Genomic DNA, 23656 nt, shown 5'->3' with positions numbered 1-23656 from the left:
TGTTTATATGTATTATATATAGTTAAATAGGTGTTACATATTTAACATATCCTTTGGGTATGTTTAATTATATGTTCTTTGTACATATACTTAGAAATGGAATAACTGCGTCTTATGGTAATTCTACATGTAAGTGTTTGAGGAACTACTAAATGGTCTTCACAGTGGCTGCAACATTTTATATTTTCACCAGGATTACATAAGAGTTATGATTTCTCCACATGTTTGTCAATGCTCATTGTAGTCCATTTTTAAGTAATAGCCACCTGAATGAGTATGAAGTGCTATTTCACTGTGGTTTTGATTTCCATTTCTCTAATAACTAAGAATGATGAGCATCTTTTCATGTTCTTACTGGTCACTCATTTATCTTCTTTGGAGAAAGGTCTATTCAGTCCTTTGCCATTTTAAATTGAGTTATTTGTCTTTGTATTTTTGAGTTGCAAGAGTTCTATCATATTTAAGATAATAGCATGGTTATGTGTTTTTATTTCTCTTGGATAAAAATCTAGGCATGAAATTTCTGGGGCACTAATTATGTGTTTTTATAACAAACTGTCAAATAATTATTCAAAGTGGTTGTATTGATGTACATTCTTACCAGAAATATATGAAGCTTCCAGATGCTCTGCATGCTTAGTAACATTTGATCTTGTCAGTCTTTTCTATTTTAGCCATTCTGGTGTGTGTGAAATAGTATCTTATTGTGATATTTAATTTATATTGCTCTGATGACTAATGATGTAATGTACTTTTCACATTCTCATGGGCCATTCACTCATCATCTCTTTTAAAGTGTATGCTCAAATCTTTGTCTATTTTTTCATTGTTTATTTGTAGGAATTCCTTTTAAATTCCATATCTGACTCTTGTTAGAATATGATTTTCTTTTTTTAATATTTTATTTATTTATTTTTAGAGAGAGGAGAAGGGAAGGAGAAAGAGTGGGAGAGAACCATCAATGTGTGGTTGCCTCTCATGTGTCCCCCACTGGGGACCTGGTCTGCAACCCAGGCATGTGCCCTGACTGGGAATCAAACCAGTGACCCTTTGCTTCACAGGCCTGCACTCAGTCCACTGAGCCACACCAGCCAGTGCTAGCTATATGATTTTCAATGACCTGTCTCCTCTTCCCCAAACTCTATGACTTTCCTATTTATTTTTTAACTCATGTATTTAATCAGGAGAAAGTTTTAATTTCTATTAAGTCAAATTTACTAATTCTATAATCTTGTATGGAGTCCCTTTTGCTTTCTGAGAAATAATTGCCTATCCCAAAGTTATGAGGATAGTCTGTGTTTTCTTCTAGGAGCTTTCTGGTCTTAGGTTTTACATTTGCATCTATGAGAAATATTAAATTAGTTTCCGTGCATGGAGAGAGGCAGGGGTTGAGGTTCTTTTCTCCTCCATAAAGATCTCCAGTTATGGCAGCATCACTTGTTCAAACAACTTCTTTACTCATTGAATTGTCTTGACGTTGTGGATTGGCTTGTATGGGCTCTACATTGGTGGACTTTACTCTGGACTTTCTCTTCTATGCCATTCATCTGCCTACTCAGACACCAATACCGCACATTCCTAATTACATCCAAATTTTAAAAGCATGAAAGCCAAGTTTTAAAAGCATTCATTTAGTACCTATGTGGTTCAGTGTTTTTATGCATATTACTAATGACCATTATATGAGGTAGATATTATTTCCTAGACTTCATTCCCCCATGTCTTGGTAATTGCAAACTATAATACAAATTGAATAGGACATGTTTGAACACAAGGTTGTGTAACTACAAATGCCATATTTTTCTACCTTTCTTGAAATTGTGTGTGTGCCTTTGATTGACATTTAATCTCTGCTAAAATTAGCCCATCATTCTGCTCCTGGCTATGTTGTTTTTTAAAGTACTTTTCTTAAAAGTTCTCAAAGTTCTAACCAGACTAGACCTCTCAAAGATTTCTAAATATGCCACACCCTCTTCCACATCTGTGCTACCGCTCATTGTTCTCTGCCCACATTTCTGCACCTGAATTCACCCAGTACTTCCATTTCCACCTAAAAAACCTCTCCATCGAGGGATGCCTGAGCCTAACAGTCAGATGTGATGCCTCTGCCTCAAAGTCATTACACCACTCTGTAGCTCTGAACGGCACTTATGATATCCTCCCTTATAATGTATGTATTTTTTCTGTATTCTTGACCAATTTTCCCCCTAGAGAGAAAACTCCCAGAAGGCAGTATATTAGTTATCTTTGTAGCTCTTGACTAGACATTTCCACAAATTTGAATGAAAGCCATTTTTGTTAGCAAAAAGTGATGTGATGAAACTTGGGTGTATTTTAAAAAGTGAGCAGTTTAGCCCAGCCCGTGGGTCAGGATAATCTCCAAGTTTTTCCTGTCAAGTTAATCCCCCTAAATTTTATTTTATTTTTTTTCTGTTCAAATCAGAACTTTCCAGTTGGAAGATTCTCGGGACTGTAGCAGAGATTTTGTGGAGATCCGGGAGGACAACGCCACTGGTCACTTGGTGGGACGATACTGTGGCAGCACCCTGCCCCTCAATTATTCATCCGCTGTTGCACATGTGCTGTGGGTTAGGTTCGTCTCTGATGGCTCAGGCAGTGGCACAGGCTTCCAGGCTGCGTTTGCCAAGAGTAAGTTGGTTCTATTTTAGCAATGGCTTCCAGAATGAGTCCTGCAAACTAGAAAGGATAACACTGTTTTCAAATTATGCACATACGAATGGCTCATTAAGAGCCAGTGAGCGTGCTGAAGGGTTCTAATATTTTTCTCAGGCTTTAGTTCTATTGTTAAGCTCTTTTCATAATAGCATGTTAGTCTTTAAGGTATTATAGTTCAGCTTTGTTGCATTTATCTCAAATGTGTTTCATTTGATCCCATAAACTCTATATGCTTCAAATTAAAAACATTCAGTATTACGTTGGGATTGACTTTAAGTGCTCAGATATTAGACTAGGGTATTCTTTTAATAGCACAAAATGTCAAATATTTTTATTTTCTAACTCAACTTTTCCATAATTAGCTCTTAGATATATATGGTCCTCAGAAGTCAGTTTCTCTCATCTTTAAAAACATGTTTTATTCTCTTGTGAGACAAAATAAAAATTGGTAAACCAAAATTAGAAAATTAGAGAATGGGGCTGGTCACCCCCATCTTCCCTTTTCCTATGTCCCCTGGGGTTTGGGAATTCAGTTTCAAATGGGGAAATTACCTTCTGTTTTCACACCATGCAACTTTCTGTAAGGAGATGCAATTCTATGCACAAAATCACCCTTCTGCAGGAATTAATAGATAGCACAGAAACCAAAAGAGAAGCAGTATTTCTTTCAGTATTCAGAAGAGAAATCATGACCAATTAAAGGTTCTTTTTTCAGTGCCCCTTGCCTTCTGTTTCTTTCATTTGATTAAAGAGCTGTTCTAAGTCTTCTTCATTTTTCTTCCTAGTATTTGGCAATGATAATATTGTGGGAACACATGGGAAAATTGCCTCTCCCTTATGGCCTGGAAATTATCCCCACAACTCTGATTACCAGTGGGTAGTAAATGTGAATGCCTCTCAAGTCATCCATGGTAGAATCTTGGAGATGGACATTGAGTCAACACACAACTGCTATTATGACAAATTAAGGGTGAGTTTCCAAATGCAACTGATGTTTATAACTTTAGTGAGTTGTTATTGGCAAAATAAATCCAAGTTAATGTCTATTCAAGCATTTGCAAATTGTATGGGATGGTCTGTTTGCCTTAAATCAGGATTCTCCCCTCTGAATTACCCGTACAGAAGTAATTCTGGTAGTATATTTATTTGTATTTTTGTCATTATTATAATTTGCCCCGAGCTTTGTCTAAGCATATATGTATAGCTCAATTATTTATTCTGTTTTATACATCACTTCCCATTTATTCTTATCCTAGGATATTAAAATTTGATGAATCATTTTAAAATAAGGAAATAAAAATATAAAAATTATGGTGATTATTGCCATCTAGACATTGACTACTGTATGAATGTCATAAACACTTTCAGATTTCCCTCCCCCCCCAGCTTTACTGAGGTACATTTGACAAACAAGTATTGTATATATTTAAGATGTACAATTGGATGTTTTGATATATGTGAAGTATATGAGTTTGAATATTTCGCTACCATACCCTTGAAGGTCATGATTCCATCTTATTAATCTTAGGTTCACAATGGCTCACATAGAACTCAGTGCTTGACAGATACTCAGTATGTGAGAAAATAGTTATTACATAATTTGAAAAACTGAGCTTATTTTGTAGCTTCTATAGATAAATTTATGATAACAATTATAATGAATTTTTTCCAAGCTATTTTGAAGAAAATGGAGGGAAGAATAGGAAATGTGGTTGGTTAACATCCATCCACATGTGCAATTTTTAAAAAATGTGCTCCATGCTCTGTGTTTGGTAACTATCATAAAATACATCTCTAAATAGGTACTTTGACACTTTAAGCCAGATGAAAAAGATTTATCGAGTGCTTTGAAGGTGTGCTGAGCTGTTGCAGCTTTAATCCTTTTGTTCTTTACTTCAGTGGAGACAGGAGCTCCTTTTAGGATACCTGTGCTCTCTCCCTGTCATTTAACCTTTCCTATTTCTGGTGGCTTGTTCTTTCCTCCTAATTCCCTTCAAGGCCCCAAAGTAATTCAATACATGTTTTTGGTGTATGATTATCTTAGTTTCTACTTTTCCACCACCAAATTTATTATAAGTCATACAATGAGCTCTATCACATAGAATATGTTTATTAATATAATGCAGCCGCAAAGTATAAGTAATTTTAAAACATATTAAATCGTTGCAATCATATTACACATTTAGGCATTTTTATTTTAAAACATACATGTTTTCTCATTATTTTTCCCTTATGATAAAATTATAACAACACAAGGTATTCTTTAGTTTTTTTAAAGATTTTATTTATTTATGTATCTTTAGAGGGGAAGGGAAGAAGAGAGGGGGAGAGAAGTATCAATGTATGGTTGCCTCTTGTGAGTCCCCTGCTGGGAACTGGCCTGCAACCCAGGCATGTGCCCTGACTGGGAATCAAACCACGATCCTTTGGTTCGCAGGCCCGCACTTAATCCACTGAGCTACACCAGCCAGGGCTAGTTTTTTTTTTTTTTTTTTTTTTTTAATGAAGAAAATAAAGGTAATTGCCTTAATTCAGTGCTCTATTACCTGTTTTTCTATGCAGATTTATGATGGTGTTGGCATTCATTCCCGCCTGGCTGAAACTTACTGTGGTACCCAGACTGAATTCTTCAGCTCCACAGGAAATTCTTTGACATTTCAATTTTCTTCTGACTCTTCAGTCTCAGGGAAAGGATTCCTTCTGGAGTGGTTTGCAATGAATGCCTCTGCTGGACCCTTACCTACCATTGCTACCGGTATGTCTGCTAATAAATGAAATTCTTTTCAGGTGCTCGTATGTGTAAGCCAGTATTGCAAAGGGTCCTATCATAATAGGAGCCAAATACACAAATGAGTGAGAAGAATAAAATCAGCCCCAGACCCTCCTCCATTTGTTCAGGTGTCCTTTTAATTTCAAATATGTAAAAATTATATGTTTATTTCTTAAAAGGTCAGTTTCCTATGATATTTTTCCTATAAATTAGGGATTTAATATCCATAAGATATTCTACTGACAATATCTAGAGATCACTTTCGAGATCTCTGAAAATTTGATTTACAAATACCACACCCACATCCAAACACAGACACACACATATACACACTAGTTAAGGATCTGCTAATAGACAGAGGTAACTGTTTTCCCTCTCTGTTTCATTTTTAATTTGCTTTAGGAAGGGCTTCACCTTCCCCTTGGCTGGTTGTAAACCTTCATGTTTCAAGGTAAAATGGCCTAAATGTTAAGTTTTTATTTTATTATCTTTTCAAATTTATTTTTATTTTATTATTTTTAGAGATATTATTTATTTATCTTTAGAGGGGAAGGGAAGGAAAGAGGGAGAGAAATATCAGTGTATGTTTGTCTCTCATGCGTCCTCCACTGGGAACTGGCCTGCAACCCAGGCATGTACCCTGACTGGGAATCGAACCGCAATCTTTTGGTTCGCAGGCCCATGCTCAATCTACTGAGCTACACCAGCCAATAGCCAATAAATTAAGCCGGGAGTTAACCAGGGCTTAATTTATTTTTAGAGAGATGGGAAGGGAAGGAGAAAGAGAGGGAGAGAAACATCAGTATGTGGTTATTTCTCATGTCCCCCCTACTGGAGACCTAGCCTGCAACCCAGGCATGTGCCATAGATTGGGAATCGAACCGGTGATCTTTTGGCGCACAGTCCTGTGCTCAATCCACTGAGCTACACCAGCCATGGCTTATTTTATTATCTTTAAGACATTCTTAGTTTCCTCAGTAAGCAGTGTTTGGGGAGGCCATGTCTTTTCCTTAAAAAATTGTTTAAACAACTTCAAGTGGCTTTTATGGATTTGAGGACTGAGACAGAAGAAACCCAGCAGATATTTCTGGAGGATATTCTTAGAAATATTTGGGACACATTATCATAGGATCCCATTGAAGAATATTCAACTGTGAGCGTACTGTAATCATAAACAGACCTTAAAAGATTAGTTTGTTTGCTTCTAACTTCTTGAGAGTTTTTATCGACAAAGATCACTGAAGGCATAACTCATACTTATTTTTATTTGGTGACCCTTAGCATTCTGTTCTGAGATGTTATTTTCACCTCCTTCATAAGGTACTTTCATAACAATGAATATGAATCTCTTTCTTAAAATATTAATCTATTTATTCTAGAGCACAGAGCCATCAGCAGGATTGCCTGATGTAATTTAGAGCTATGCGTTTAAGTTTAGGTAGCTCTTATAAATAAACTTGAGTTAAGCTTTTTTATATCCACAAATCTTAAGTTGGAGAAGAAGTCACTCATGCAGAAAATATCATATCTGCAAATACAATTTAATGCTCAAAATAATAAATTTTCTTCTCACACACATATTCTACGATTATATAATTTATGTGGAAGAGTAAATATAATATCATAAATCTCATTTTTCTTCATCAAGAACAAGGAAAGGAGAAAGTAAGAGGATGATAAGAGAATTTGAAAATTTATTAGTTATCTATATAATATAAATGATTATCTCACGGTGATATCACCTTCTGAAAGTTTCATTAAAATTCAGAAAAGCCTAACATTTTAAAACATATTAGCATATTGAATATTGTATCATCAGCATTTCTAATACATACATATACTCAATTTAATTCAACAAATATTTATTGAGGATTTATTACAGATACATTGTGCTGAGTGTGCATCGACTAAGAAAGGGAACCAATATGTACTCTCTACTTTCTTGGAGCTTGACAGTATTTGGGAAAGATACAGCATTCATGCTGTCCGTTAAATAACAATATAGGGATTAAATGATTAAATGACAAATCAGGTGGTATAGGTGGTACTGAAAGCAACGGAAGGAGAATAAGCCTGATGCAGACTAGCGTCATCTGAAGGAAACGTGTCCCGTAGAAACCCTCATGTGCTGCTGTGGGGATGTAAAGTGGTATAGCCACTCAGGGAAACAGTTCAGCAGTTCCTCAAAAATCAAAATACAGCGTTACCACCCTACTATTGAGCAATGCCACATAAACATGTATACGTGGATGTTTATAGGAACATTATTCATAATAATGTAAATGGGGAAACAACCCAAACGTCAAACCAGCGATGCATGGAAAAGCTAAATATAATATATTCATGGAGTATAATGCTGCTCAGCCTTGAAATGAAGCAAATATTGATACAGGTTAGATGAACCTTAAACTATTAAGTAAATAAAGCCAGTCACAGAAGGCCACATGTTGTATGACTATATTTATATGAAATGTTCTGAATAGGCAAATCCATAGAGAAAGAAAGTAGATGAGAGATTTCTATGGACTGATGGTGTGGAAAATAGAGAACCAAAGCTAATGGGTATGAGGTTTCTTTTTGGAATGGTAAAAATGCTCTAAAATCATGTACCAGTGAGGGCTACAGAACTTGGTGAGTATACTAAAAACCACTGAACTGCTACTTCCAAAGGGTCAATTTAATGGTGTGTGAATGATAGCTCAATAAAGCTGCTATTTAAAAAAAAATAAAAACAATGAAGGCTGCTATTATTATAAGCTCATGTGCTGTTTTCAATATTTCAGTTTACCAAATTGAAAATTGTTTCAAAATTGCCTAGGTGTAAATTACATGATGAATAGCTATACTAAAAAGGTAAAGAATAAAGTCCATAGGGAACAGAGTTCTACCTAGATAGTAATAATAACAGGGTCTTCTACCTGGGCTTACTTCATGCTCGGCAAATGTTAGGCACTCACTAATGAATGGGTTGTGTGGCAAAATGAAGGTGGAAAAGTAGAATACAGTGTTTCTTCACAAAAAAATAAATTGTTGATCACCGCTGTTTGAATCAGCGGGTCTAAAACTATATTTGTAGATTCCTTTGAGAAAATTGCTTTAATAGGCTATTTCATTTTAGCATAGGACTGACACGGAAGCCAAAGTGCTACTTTCTTTTCATCGGAGGTATTTGAAAGACGCTGCCTTTGTCTCCCCAGGTGCTTGCGGAGGGTTCCTGAGGACAGGCGAGGCGCCAGTCTTTCTTTTCTCCCCAGGCTGGCCTGAAAGCTACAGTAACAATGCGGACTGTACGTGGCTTCTCCAGGCTCCTGGTTCCACTGTGGAGCTCAACATCCTCTCCCTGGACATTGAATCTCATGGAACATGCAACTATGATAAACTTGTGATACGAGATGGTGAGAAACATAACAAAATAAATAAATAAAATTAAAAACGACCAAATTTCCACCCTGACACATATTTAGTTACACTCAACTGTAATCATACTTATTTACTACCTTTATCCATTTGCGTAGAATCTCATAGATATTATGGCCAATGAAGGCATCGAATATATTAGAATTGGCTCCGGTTTCTGAGGAAATAAGGAAACTGCGAAGTTGCCTCTAGAAACTCATCCACATACTGTCAGGGACAGCATTACATGCCTAAGAAGAAACACAACGTGTGGCTTAAGTAGGACGTAATGGTCTGAGTTTCCAGGTAGTGCTGCTGTCTTGTCGAAGGGCTTTGGGAATGTATCTTGATCTTTTATACCTATGACTTTAAGATCCTAGTGTGAAAAGTGTTTATGATTACAGTGTATTCAGTTCTCTTTGTCTACCAAATCTCTGGGTAGAGTGGGTGGAATTAAGGGCCAATGTTTTTCATTTTTCCCTTGGTACACGGTGTGGTATTGCTATGCGTTGATTGAGGTGTGTGAAGAATGCTAAAAAGCAGTGAGCACAAACTATGCTCCACAGTTTGTATGGGCTGGAGAAGAATAAGGAGGCCATACACCATGACCAGACCAGTGTCTCTCACAGTGTGGTGCCCAGACCAGCGCCTCCACATCTCTTGGAAATTTGTTAGCAATGCAGATTCTAAGCCCCCCCCAGACCTACTAAACTAGAAACTCCCAGGATGGGTCCTAGAACTGTAATTTGAAGAGCCCTCTCGGCAGGGCCAAGATGAGGGTGAGGAAAATAAGGCCAGGACCAAGCAAAGTGCAGAGTCAGATCCTGCCTTTATTTAAAGTTCTAATAATTCGTTCATTTTACATGAAAGTCAGTCTTGATGTCTGAGGTCCTGCACCTCCTTAAATCTTGCCCCTAACTCGAGGTGCTTACTGGCTTGACCCTAGTCTCCCCCTCCAGGTGATTCTGATGGTGTAGAGTTTGAGAATGACTTCCCTGCATGGTAGTTGCTGCAACTTCAAATGCGGACCTAGACAACAGGTGACATAAACAGTGAAAATGAAAACAGAAATAAACAGGCAGCCATTAGGAGTGCAGGCTTAAAGTCATGGATCTTACTTTTTAGGGTATGTGAGAAATACAGAATTTTGTATGAATTTTCCAAATGTTATATTTTCCAAATGTTAAATTAATGTAAAATGCTTCAGGGTTTTTTTTCTGATTAAATAAACATGTTGGCTCACAGGTGGCTAGTATGCAAACTCATGGTCCCCTTACCCCCTCAGCCCAGATGCAATAAGTGCAGTAAACACAGTCAAATGGCAAAGGTGCTATATTTTTCTTCTGCAGAAGTTGGACCCTGAGTAAAGATTCAAACCAGTCATACAAACAGGATGAGATAATAAATCATAACTTCCCCCCTTTTCCTATCAACTATCAGCTAAGAGAAATTATTCTTTTCCCTCATATCAAGGCATTTCTGTGGATGTTAAAATTTTAAATTTCTCATGCAATAAAACTTCTGTGTCATTTCACGCCTATTCTGAATGTTCAGAACCCAATGGAAACTTTAAAAATATTTTGGCAGGTAACTGTGTTCATGGGAAAATTATGGTTATTTTTTTAAAATCACTTTTATTGATTTTGTCCCACCAATAACTTTTCTTGGAAGCCTCAGCCCTAGGGAGCTGTCCTTTTCTTCTTCCGAGTGGCTCTGCACAGATTGCTGAATGGCTCCACGTCTGTTTCACCGTTTGTGAAAGGGACACTAACGTCTGCCTCATGAGGTTGTTGTGGGGCTCTGGGAAAGGGATGAGTGCAAAATTCTCTGCAAACCTCAATTTACTTTGATAGAGATATTTCTATCAAAGGTTTCAGCATATCTTCTTTATAGAATGAAAGTGTTCTTGCTGGGACATAGAGCTGCTTGAGAGAGCTTGGTAGATTGAAGTATATGCCAAAACAAGGACAATATTTTTCATTGATTGTGTGACCTATCCATATAGATTTCTTTTTGTTCCACATGTGAGCAGGCACCCAATAAATTCTCTCTTTCCTTATCTTTTTATTTACTCAGCCATGAAATAGTTATTGAGTGCTTACTATGTGTTAATTGCTGGGTATTTTTTTCCATTTGCACAGTATTAGTATATTTTTAGAATTAAATTTTAAGTCTTGTTTCAATGATTTGTTCTTTGTCCAATCATATTTTTGCTTCTGAGTAGCAAGGTCATGGAACATTTTGAAGCAGATATCTGGAATCCATTGGCCATAGGCAGCAATGGCTGGCCAGTCATCATAGCCTCCTGGCCCCATGGTGGCTGTGGACATTCCTGAGCCTCCCCAGAGAGGCCCCTGTGGCTTTCCTGGGAGAGCAGAGTCAGTCTTCCACCTGCTTATTCATTTTGCAGAGTTGTCATGATTCAAAATTGAATCAGTCCTTCCGGGCCATGTACCAACAAACTTTGCATACCAAAGATTTTCACAAGCATTCCATGATGCTACATTGGACCTAAGAAATGTTAATAAAAGAAGGAAGGGAGGGAGGGACAGAGGAAGGAGAAAGAAAAAAAAGAAAAAGATTGTATGAAAAATTAGTGATCCTTTTATTCCTAGGTCTTACTTTCTTTATGATATTAAATATATTATTTAATCACATCATTTGGGCATCTAGAGTTAACTGTCCAGAGTCTCACACCCTTGCTGACTCCTTTGCTCTGTGCCCTTAGGCAAATTATATATCATCTTTAAGACTGTTTCCTACTGACAAAGTGAGCATAATAGTAACACCTACCTAATTGTGTTACTGTGAAAACAAAATTAGGCAATGCTTCTAAAGCACTCAAAGTGGTAATAATACTGTAATTGCTCAATAAATATCAGCTATGAATAATCTTGGGGCCTTAGTTTCCACTTCTCTAAAATAAGGATGCTGAACTTGAGAGTGAGTCACCAAATTACCTGCTACTCCTAGTCCTTTACTTTTCTTTGATTTGCCCCATGCTTTTAAAGATCAGGTTCAATCCTGGCTGGGTAGTTCATTGGTTAGAGCATTGTCCCAGTATGCCAAGATTGTGGGTTTGATGCATTGTCAGGGTGTATGCAAGAATCAAGCAATAGATGCATAAATAAAAATCAGGTTCATTCCTGCTACAATCCATATGTTGAGGTTGTAGAAAGCTCTAGAAGTACTACAGTATTTATTATGGATTTAGTGGGAGGGACAAACCATTTTGTGGTTATGTGGTTATCTTCTAAATCAGCTAATAAGCATTTATTTAGAGATAAGCATTGTTTGATCAGTCTGGGCAAAGCTTAGAATAGAAATCCCCAGTCTCACTGAGAGATAAAATGTACACATCTAAAATAAATACTAGTATATAATAACTTCAGAATTTGGCAATACACATGCTTAGAGAATAAGTCAACAATAATTTGGGGTGAAAGGTGTAGCAAAATTGCATAGTGAAGATAAATGCAAAAAAGGTTAGAGACAAAATTTAAACTGTAAAAAAGTACAAAGGTTTCTAGAAGCCAGAAGCCCTCCAAAGAATGCGTTTCCAGGCATCTGGTATTTAGAGCTATACCATTACATTTGTAATTACAGATAATAACTTGTTTATTAAAGTAGTTAATAATTAATGAGATTTGGGTAGTAGTCAGTGACAAAAGGGTTCATTTTGCTGGTTGTGTGAAAGGGCAAATTAATTCATGTCTCGTATTCTATTTTTGTTGTTTATAACCTTGAAATTCATTAATTCTCAGCCTTTGGGAATAAGTAATGTGTTTTCTCAGCCAAGGAATCCAAGCCTCTTCTAATTCCCTTTGCTCCATTCTGGCTTTGACTGGCACAGTTGCTTTGACTGAACTTAGGTGAGAGAAGCCAAAGGAAGAAGGGCCATGAGGTGACCCAGCTGTCCTTTGTGTCTCTGGAGGAACACACTGTTTGAATCTACTTTTCTTTCATCTTCCACATATGGACATAAGTGTGTCCTATTAACAGCAAAACAAACAAAAAACAAATGAAGGGTGAAAACAAGAAAAACAGAAAGACACAAGCCGAAGCTGAAGGCACACATCTTGACAAATGACCTTATAACACTAGTATATGATTTGAGGGTGAAGAACCAACTTTTTTTGCCTTTTAGATACTTGACATTAAAAAAGCTTTACCACTAAGATCAGGAACAAGACAAAGATGCTTGCTTTCACCACTTATTCAACATAGTATTGGAAGTCCTAGCCACAGCAATCAGACATGAAAAAGAAATAAAATATATCAGAATTGGAAAGGAAGAAATAAAACTGTCACTGTTTTCAGATGACATGATAGTGTACATAGAAAACTCTATAGACTCCACCAAAAGTCTACTCAACCTAATAAGTGAATTCCACAAAGCAGTTGGATATAAAGTCAATATTCAGAAATCAAAGGCATTTTTGTACAGCAACAATTAAATATCAGAAACAGAAATCAAGAAAAGTATCCCATTCGATATAGCAATAAGATAAATAAAGTACCTAGGAATAAACCTTACCAGGGAAGTAAAAGACATGTACTCAGAAAACTATACAACACTGAAGAGAGAAATTAAGAAAGACACAAAAAAATGGAAGCATATACTCTGTTCTCAGATTGGAAGGATTAACATCATTAAAATGTCCATACTACCCAAAGCAATTTATAGATTCAATACATCCCCTGTTAAAAATCAATGACATATTTCACAGATATAGAACAAACATTTCAAAAATTTATATGGAACCATAAATGACCCTGAATAGCCACAGCAATTTTGAGAAAGAAAAACAAAGTAGAAGGAATCACAATATCTGATATTAAACTACATTTACAAGGCCTCAGTAATCAAAAACAGTCTGGTACTGATGAAAGAACAGACACACAAACCAATGGGACAGAATAGAGAGCCCAGAAATAAACCTATGTCTCTATGATCAATTCATATTCGATAAAGGGGGCAGAAGCATAAAATGGAGTAAAAATAGCTTCTTCAACAAATGGTGTTGGGAGAGCTGGACAGCTATGTGCAAAAAAAAAAAAAATGAAACTCGACCACCAACTTACACTGTACAGAAAAATAAACTCAAGATGAATAAAAGACTTCAATATAAGTCAATACCATACAAGTCCTAGAAGAGAAGATAAGCAGGAAAATCTCAGATATTCCACAAAGCAATATTTTTACCAATATGTCCCCTAGAACAAGGGACAGAAAGGAAAGAATAGACAAATGGGACTTCATCAAAGTAAAAAGCTTCTGCACAGCTAAAGAAAACATCAGCAAAATGAAAAGGGAACCAACTGTATTGGAAAATATATTTTCCCAATGATACTTTGGACAAGGGTTTGATCTCCAACATATATAAAGAACTCATATGACTACACTCCAGGAAGGTGGACAATCCAATTAAAAAATGGGCAAAAGACCTGAACAGACACTTCTGCAAGGAGGAGACATATGAAAAGATGCCCAGCATCACTAGCCATCAGAGAGATGCAAATTAAAACCACTATGAGATATTGCTTCACACCTGTCAGAATGGCCATCATAACCAAATCAACAAACAAGAGGTTGTGGAGAAAAGGGAACCCTAGTATACTTACTGTTGGTGAGAATGCAGACTGGTATAGCCCTGTGGAAAACAGGATGGGATTTTCCTCAAAAAACTAAAATTGGAACTGCCATTTTGACCTGCTGGGATTATACCATAAAAATCCTGAAACACCAATCCATAAGAACCTACACACCCCAATGTTCATAGCAGAATGATTTATAATAGCCAAATGCTAGAAGCAACCTAGGTGCCCATCAGTAAATGAGTGGATAAAGAACTATGGTACATTTACACAATGGAATACCATGCAACAGAAAGAAAGAAGGAGCTCCTACCCTTCATGACAGTATGGATGGAACTGGAGAGCATTTTCATTTATGCTAAGTAAAATAAGCCAGGTGGTGAAAGGCAAGTACCATATGATCTCACCTATAAGTGGAACCTAATCAACAAAACAAACAAGCAAGCAAAATATAACCAGAGACATTAAAGTAGAAAACAAACTGACAGTAACCAGAGGGGAGGGGGGGAAATATAATGGGGTAAAGAAAGGGAAGGGCCATCAAGGAAGATGTATGAAGGATCCATGGACAAAGCCAAAGGGGGATAGGATTGAGGGTGGGAGGTGGGGTAGATGGGGTAGGAGAAAGTAGTGGTGGAAAAATGGAACAGCAATTAGAAAATGAAACAAATAAAAATAAGTAAAAATAAGATTTAGATCGGTGTCTAATGCACACATTAGCACTGCTCCACAGTTACTGCCAACCCAGTGTACTCTAGTATTGTTTTCAGTGCCAGGAAACTGCCAGCCGGTTTTCAGAGAGACAGTGGTAACTGTCAAAGAAGACTTTTAAAAAATTTAATCTTTGTTGTATTTTTTCCATTGCCATTTAGTTCCCTTATGCACCCCTCCCCTCAGCAATCCACACTATTGTCCGTGTCAAAGAAGTCTTTCTCAGAAAGGGTAAAGGAAAAGGCAGGTGGCACCATTACAAACGGGAGCCGCGGTGATGTAGTCCCTGGAGTGTCCTTGTATTAGAGAACCCCATTATGTGCTAGGGGTGGTGTCATTCTGAGAAAACTGTGTGAGCTGCTTTGGTCAGGTTGCACATGATGGTGGAGGTGATGCTGAAAACACACTTTCATGCTGATGTTTCCTTTCTTTGGTCCTAGGTGACAATAACATGGCCCAGCAACTAGCGGTTCTCTGTGGCAGAGAGATCCCTGGACCCATCCGGTCGACTGGAGAGTATATGTGGATCCGGTTTACCTCGGACTTCAGTATAACCAGGGCGGGCTTCAATGCATCCTTTCACAAGAGTAATGTGTTTTAAGACCTTGAATTTATTTTGCATCATCTCATGTCATCTCACCTATCTCTTGCTTGCTCCCTAACATATTCTGTTCATTTTTCCATGCCTAGACACAGGTTTAGTATAAGTCAGAGCACGCAGGTCTCTGTCCAGCCTCTGGATGGCTGTCTTTATATCAGGTACAGAGTTTTGATCCAAGAAACTGGCCAAGTTGTAAAAAGAAGGCCCTTCCTTCAGGTCTAGGTACCTGAGGTGGTCTATCTTCTCTCTACAGTAGGCACACAAGGAATATCTTTAAAACAAATTTTTAGCCTAGCTGTGGCTGGAACTAGGAGACAGCACAAAGCCATTGTACATCAAAAATAATCAGTCAGAGTTATCGTCAATCTAAGAAATAACCAGTCAAAGGAATATAGAAGATATCCTCATCAAGCCCTCAGCCAGAATAATTCATTGGAAGGGTGACAAGAAGAGCTTGTTGGCCTTAAAAAAATGAATTTGATGAGTCAGAGGATGTGCACAGGGTATGACAGCCTGTCATGTGTAGTGTGATTGAGACTTCTAATACTTGACAAAATGTGGAGTCAAATAATAACCTTAAGTCCAAACCAGATTAAAGTTTAAGAAGTAGTCTATGGAATGTGGAATATCAAAAGACTCCCATGATTTTTAACCGAAAAATATAATTTTAAGGTAGATTATCAATCTAGACCTTAAAAATCAATATTCACTATTATGTATGCCTTTTGTAGAGAACAATTGAAGATAAACTGTCTCCCTCAAGGGAGGCAGGCTGCACGGTGCTTTAATCGGACAGGCTTTGGAATCAGACCTGAGATACATTTCTGCCCCTGCAATATAGCTCCTCAAATGCACTCTTCTGCTCTTACTTACCGTTCAGCCCCTGGCAACTGGCGAGTTACTGCCTGCTCTGGCCGCTCGCTCTCCTTAACTCTGGACCTCTCACTGTACATCACGTATCACATGTATGCACCTCTGACAGCTCATGCTATCTAAAGTTGCCATGGAAAACTGAACTCTTGACTCCCACCATTTTTCACCACCTCCCCCAGACTTTCTCATGCCACCCTCTTCTCCATTTTAGTAAGTAAAAGTACTTTCTTCTAGCCATTTAGGCCAAAAAGCTTGGCAATCATCCTTGATTAATCTTTTCTCACTCTATAAATCCTAATCATTAAAAAATCAAAATGGTTCTACCCTCACAATAAATCTAGATCCCCACACCTTCCCGTATGTCTGCCTCACCTTCCTAGTCCAGGCATCTGTCATCTCTCCTTGGACTCAGGAAATCACTCCTTTATTGGGCACCCTACTTCTGCTTCCCCCTGCCCCCAAATTACAGGGTAAGTATTGCAGATAGAGTGATTCTTTTAAAATTTCAGTCAGATCATGCCATTCTGATACTGAAAACTCTTCAATGCCCTCCTTTCCTTATTAAAAATGAGTCCTTTAGTTTCCTGAATGACCGACCCTCCTGCCTTTTGCATCTCTCACTCTACCTCATCCATTCTGACTTCCGTGATGTGTTTACCACTCACGTCAAGCCTTTTCACCAAATGTTTTCTCAGCAGGACTGCCTGTGGCTCAGCCCTCGTCTCATTCACGGCCGACTCAGATGCTCCCCTGACAACATGCCTTTTCTAACGTCCACGGGCAGTGCAGTGCCGCTGTCCCCTCCCTCCTGCGATTTTCTTTGGGGACGTTAACACCATCTCACATGTTATATGTGTCTATTGTATATCCTCCTCATCTGTAAAGTAAGCTTCGTGAAAGTGATTTGTCTCCATTGCTTACTTAATTTTCCTGATCTTAGCAACAGCAAGTACCCAATAGTGTGCCCTTGTGAAATGCTTGTTGTGCTAATCATTTCCCACACTTTGGCCTCGGTTACTTTCAAACTACATTTATTTTTCTTTTCTTTTTATCATTTTTAAATTAATGTTCAAATACAGTTGTCTCCATTTTCCCACCACCACTTTCCCTTGTCCCGGCCACCCCCACCTCCCACCCTCAATCCTACTCCTCTGGCTTTGGCCAGGGGTCCTTTACACATGTTCCTTGACGACCCTTCCCCTTCTTTCCCCCATTGTATCTTTCCCCATCCCCTCTGGTTACTGTCAGCTTGTTCTTTATTTCAGTGTCTCTGGTTATATTCTGTTTGCTTGTTTGTTGTATTGATTAGGTTCTACTTACAGGTGAGACCATATGGTATTTGTCCCTCACTGCCTGGTTTATTTCAATGAGCATAATGCTCTCCAGGTCCATCCGTGCCCTTGCAAAACCACATTTCCATCGCCTAAGTTTGAAAATCCTCAAGAAAAACAGAAAAGCCCAAAAAATCCAACTGTAAATGTTAAAGAGTTTCTTCAACTTTTCAATTAAAAAATGAATTCTCTTTGTTTCTCCTTGGGAAGGCTGTGGTGGATACTTACATGCTAACAGAGGGATTGTCACGTCACCCAACTACCCCGAGACCTACCCTCCCAGTCTCAACTGCTCCTGGCACGTCCTGGTGCAGAGTGGTCTGACCATCGCTGTGAATTTTGAACAGCCCTTCCAGATTCCAAACAGAGACTCTTCTTGTAACCAGGGGGATTACTTGGTGGTAGGTTTTGTTTGCTGCTTTTTCTCATTATTTTCTCAGCAGATTTCATTAAGAAAATATGATGATTTCTCTCTCCTGGATGAATCAATAGAACTTCTGAACTTCATCTTTATTAATGTGAAGGAATGTATACAATTTTAATTTGTGTTTCCAGCTAAAAAATGGACCTGATACCTCTTCTCCACCCCTGGGGCCCCATGGAGGAAATGGCCATTTCTGTGGCAGTCGCCCTTCATCCACTCTGTTCACCTCGGATAACCAGATGCTTGTTCAGTTTGTTTCTGATGATGGTGATGGGGGCCAAGGATTTAAGATCAGATATGAAGCCAAGAGTTTAGGTAAGTGTTTTCATTGAGAATAGTCTCTGTACTTTCCCTGAAATTGTTCGGTCTTGTTTGAAGAGACTTGAGAAAAATAAAATGTTCCTTTCTGAAATAAAAGTAGTGAGAATAGCTACCTCCTATCCAGCACTTGCTTCATGTTCAATACAGTCAGTCTCTCATCATGGCTACTTTTCAGGGAAGGTATCATTGTTTCCATTTCACGGGTAAGTAAAATGAGGCTGTTTTTTGCCCTCAAGGCTACATAACAAGTGAATGAACAAAGTAAAATTCTCCATGAGTATAAATTGAACTGATTTTAATGATCCCTTTAAATTCTTTAGACTTCTCCATTCTAAAATACCTAATTATGTTACATACGCTTATAGAAACATTGTAAGAATGATAATTGCATTGTTTTGTAATCATGTGTATGTTTTCTTTTAAATGAACATATGATCCTCTGATTCTATTATTACTCATTTAATTATATATTACAGTAGTGATCTTGACTTAATTACCTTTACTTAATTATACTTGATTATAATTACATTTAATTCTACTGTAATGATTTAATTGTGTAATATTTATTTTTATATAATGTTTAATTGGATAAATAACTAAATAAGGATAACTTCAGACAAAGGAGTGGTATGAGTAGAGAGTATGTTTTTGCTTCAAACTTAGATAATATGGATTTCAGGACAATCCTATGGTCTCCATTTCAGATTTTTTAATCTATTTCAAAATACACACTAATTTATGAAGTTATGTTTTATTATACACCCTCCAAAAATGAGAATTTAAAATGCCAGTGTAATTTCCTCATTTGGAAAAAGGAAAAGAACTAAGTCTCCACCAACAGATACAAAAACCCAGCTAATCACTCAAGTAGGTTCTATGACTACAGGCAATGTCCTTCTGTCACTTCTCAGCACACGTGGCTCTGGCACTTGAAAGGAGCCTTTAAAACTACAGCTCTGTGACACCAGCCCCATTACATTATAGATCAGGAGTTTGTCTTCCATGCCCGTCTCATGCAGAGCTCTGCTGCTGAGTCCTGACTGGGCAGGATTCCACCTGGTCCCAAGACTTTGTAGCATAACACTGCCTGTGTCTAGTGAAGAGACTTCAGCCCACTCCACAAAACTCCACTTGTCCATTTTTACCCGTGCTAGACTCACTCCTGAATTATGTTTTTACAGTCAATGTTTAGTGGGAACCCGGATACACTAAAGGTCTATTTGCAAACACTGTGACTTTTATTATTCCTTTGTGGACCCTCTGTTCATACAAGAATGGTATGGCTATTACCTTCTCCCCATCTTTCTGACATTAACATTAGACATAGCGGCCTGGGATTTCAAAGCCTACTGCTGGACAACCCCAGCAATTTAGTCACTCTTGTTTCTCTGGACCTTCTGGTTTAACCATTTTCTCTAACTACACAAGCAGCCTTCTACTTCCCCATCTGTCTTTCCACCACACTTACCTTCTCTGCCACTACCATTTATCAGCCTTTAACATGGTATTTGGAAAACGACCCTGACACCTAATCCTCCTAGTTCTATACCATCTTTCTCTGGAGATATTCTTTCAATATGGTCGATTGAGAGTTCCATGTTCCTATGATCAGTGTTCTCTATCTTTACCAATTAATTGGCTTATTAATTAATTACTAAAACATTTACCAAGTGCTTTACACCTTGCAAACTACCACGTTTTGCAGAGGAGTTCGCAGTGCAGTGGAGGAGACAGACAAGCCAAGTGCAGTTAGCACATGGCGTGGTAGGAACTCGAGAGGAGCACATCGGGAGCTATGCAAACCCGTAAGAGAAGCACCTAGCTCAGCTGAAAGGGTCAGAGGAGGCTCCAGGGAAAGTGGGTGGATAGAGATATGCTAATCAATGAGGAAAAGATGTGACCCCATATAAAGTCTCAGTGGTTATGCGATAAGCACATCCATGGAGTTGAAAGAATTCACTGCTGCTGGAGAACAGAATCGAAAGGAGGTACATGTAATGGTGATGAAGCAGGCAGGAATCATAGTGCTAGGGGCTGCAGCTGCCACCACAGGGAGCTATGATCTTAGCTAAAAGGCAGTGGGGAGCCCTTGACAGATTTTAACCCAAAGCAGGGGTGGCATGATCAGATTAGCAACATCAGTGTGGTTGCAGCACTGAAAACACATTGAAAGGGAAAAGACTAGAGTGGAGAGGCAGATGAAAGCATAATTCAGGGGAAAAGTATTAGGCCCTGAACTAAGGCAATGTCTGTAAGAATGTAGAAGAGAAGGCATATTGAGAGATGTTATAAATATAGAATTGAGTGGATTTTGAGGTCGGTTGGACATGGGAAAGGAGGGAAGGGTTGGAAGGCCCCATGGATGGCCCATAGATTACTGGCTGGTGGATACTTGAATCTTAGAAACTTAAGAAGTCGCTATGTGACAGACCCTGTACTGGGTCCTGGGGCTAGAGCTGTAAAGAAATAAATCCATGTTCTCACGAGGCCTTATTTTAGTGTTAAAACCCAGATAATAAATAAGATATACAGTATGTCACATGGTAAAATGTATTAAGAAGAAAAACAAGGTAGTGAAGATGGATAAGGAGTTGGTAAGAAGGACAGATACTATCATTAACTTACACATGGGAAGTAGATAATAAGTCAGTTAGGGACGTGGTCAGTTTGAAGTCTCTGATTTACATCTACCGCAGACATCCCATAGGCTGTTGGAACAGGAGTCTATAGGTCAAGCAGGGATCTGGACTGGATCTAGCAATATGCGAATCATTAGCAGACTGGCTGTGTAGTAGCTTATGTCATAAAGATGAATGATAGTAGTCAGAAAATTATTTAGATTGAGAAGACGAAGGGCCCACAGAAGGATCCCTTGGGATTTCCAGCTAGGAAAGGCTTGGGAAGAGGTGCTCAGGGACCGAAGGAGGGGTGGTGAAAGGGGTAAAGCAAGGAGAGGAGAGCTTAATGTCCAAGAAACTGACGGACAACAGTATAAAGAAGGAAGATGTGGCTAACCATGTTAAATGCTGTGGATATAAGATAAAGATTTAAGACCTCTGGGTACACAACTGTGAGGCAGTTGTGGCCCCAGCCAAAGGCCAAGAGTGCTTTCAGGGGGTTGAAAAGTGAAGGGAAGATGAAGAGGATAAAAGAAAGGGTGGTGAGGAAGTAAAAAGAGTGACTGTAAATTGCTAGAGCTTATCATATATAGAAAGATCAAAGAAACAAAGAGGAGTGATTAAAAGTGTAAGTGGAGGGCAAGGTCCCCGAGGAGACAATAGAATGGGAGCCCCAGCCAGAGGTACAGGAAGACAGTGTATAACGAATAACTGAAGGAGGGTAGAGAAACAAGTGAATTTATTGAGGATGGTAACAAGTGAGGGAGTAACAAATTAAGAGGGGGGTCTCATATGACTGCTACTGTCTTTCTGAGGTAAAGCTTAAAATCCAGTGCTGAGACTAGTAAGGAAATGGGGGAAAATGAAGGGTTTGGGCATATAGTCAAGTTTTAAGTAGCTGTTGTCATTTGAAAATTTTTAATTTTAATCCTCACCCCCTCACCCAGAGGTATACTTTTAATTGATTTTTAGAGAGGGAGGAAGAGAGAGACAGACAGAGAGAGACATTGATTGATTGCCTCCCATATGCACCCTGACAGAAGTCAAACACAAAACCTGGGTGTGTGCCCTGGCCAGGGATCGAACCCACCACCTTTTGGTTCATGGGATGACACTTTAACCAGCTTAGCAACCTGGCCAGGGCTATATGAAAAAAATGAGGATACTGCTTAGCAGTGTGGAGACTGGAGAACATGCATTTGTAATGGCAGAAATTTTGATGAATGATTTGATTGTTACAACCATGGAACTGAGATTTTGCAAGAATTCTGTAGGAGACACTGGGATCAAGGGAGTTAAAAACAATAAAAGGAACTTGCATTTTAAGGTTTCAGTAAATAAGGAGTTCTGGGTCATGACAAAATTTAGGAAATAACCATAAGTGGCTGAATGACAGTAGAAAAAATGGCAATAGAATTTAGTAGATCCTATATCTGTGAGGCTAAGGTATTGAACAGGTTCATTTCATTGGCATTCCTAGTACTCAATGTAGCCAGTTTATTGCTTGGTTTACTTGCTGAGATTGCCAAAAGAAAAATTGTCTGTTGATAAAATGGAAGTATTTTTTTATGATAAATTCTTTTTTAAAAGATTTTATTTATTTATCTGTAGAGGGGAAGGGAAGGAGAGAAGGAAAGAAGTATCAATGTATGGTTGCCTCTCGTGAGTCCCCTGCTGGGAACTGGCCTGCAACCCAGGCATGTGCCCTGACTGGGAACCGCGATTGTGTGATTCGAAGGCCCGTGCTCAATCCACTGAGCTACACCAGCCAGGGCCAAAATGGAAGTATTTTAACATAATACTTTGGTCTTTTAGAAAAGTTTAAAAAGCTCATTCATCTTCTTGCAAAAACTGGGTAATAAATTCTTTCATGCTAGTCATCTCTTGCTCTGCAAATGCATCGAAATCCTGAAGAAACGTAATGAGTGAATGCCCACATAGTTGTGCAAATATATATCTGCCAAGTCTTTTAAACACATAAGATCAAGGCTCTGCATTGTTCTGCCAAACTGGACAGCCACTGGGCAGTTGCGAGTGCTAGTGCATTTACACACTCATTTAAGTGATGGGTAGAAGTGGTTCTGCGACGTTCTACTGCACGCTCTGTGCACCGTGGTCGTTTTGTTGGCTTTAAGAAAAAGCGAAACTTCTAGAGAGGATGTATGGTCTGGCAAATTAAAAAGTGACACACTTGGTAGCTTCCTTGATAGCAAGTTCAGAGTTTATTTGCTTAAAAAGTGAGTGAGGATAATTTTAGATGAAAGGAAGTTGACACTGGAAATATAGATAAAGAGATATTTTTAAGTGAGCATAGCAGTTGATTGTTTCCTCTTTCCC

At 38.3% G+C, this 23656-nt stretch overlaps 1 protein-coding gene across 1 annotated transcript in view; it reads left to right on the top strand.

Moving 5' to 3' along the window:
* The window catches only part of CUBN (cubilin), a 254992-nt gene that overhangs the window by 149192 nt on the left and 82144 nt on the right, over positions 1-23656 (top strand). The window contains exons 37-43 of the mRNA XM_037060773.1: positions 2444-2649; positions 3462-3646; positions 5239-5431; positions 8644-8841; positions 15592-15738; positions 18167-18357; positions 18512-18695. Of these exons, the coding sequence (XP_036916668.1) occupies positions 2444-2649; positions 3462-3646; positions 5239-5431; positions 8644-8841; positions 15592-15738; positions 18167-18357; positions 18512-18695 (1304 nt within the window). The remainder of the gene's footprint in view (positions 1-2443; positions 2650-3461; positions 3647-5238; positions 5432-8643; positions 8842-15591; positions 15739-18166; positions 18358-18511; positions 18696-23656) is intronic.

Source organism: Sturnira hondurensis, unplaced genomic scaffold (genome assembly GCF_014824575.4).
Source record: "Sturnira hondurensis isolate 20B ecotype Veracruz unplaced genomic scaffold, ASM1482457v3 Scaffold0012488, whole genome shotgun sequence".
NCBI classification, from domain to species: Eukaryota; Metazoa; Chordata; class Mammalia; order Chiroptera; family Phyllostomidae; genus Sturnira; species Sturnira hondurensis.
The sequence above is the reverse complement of the archived record's forward strand: the minus strand, read 5'-3'. Positions and strand labels throughout refer to the sequence as shown.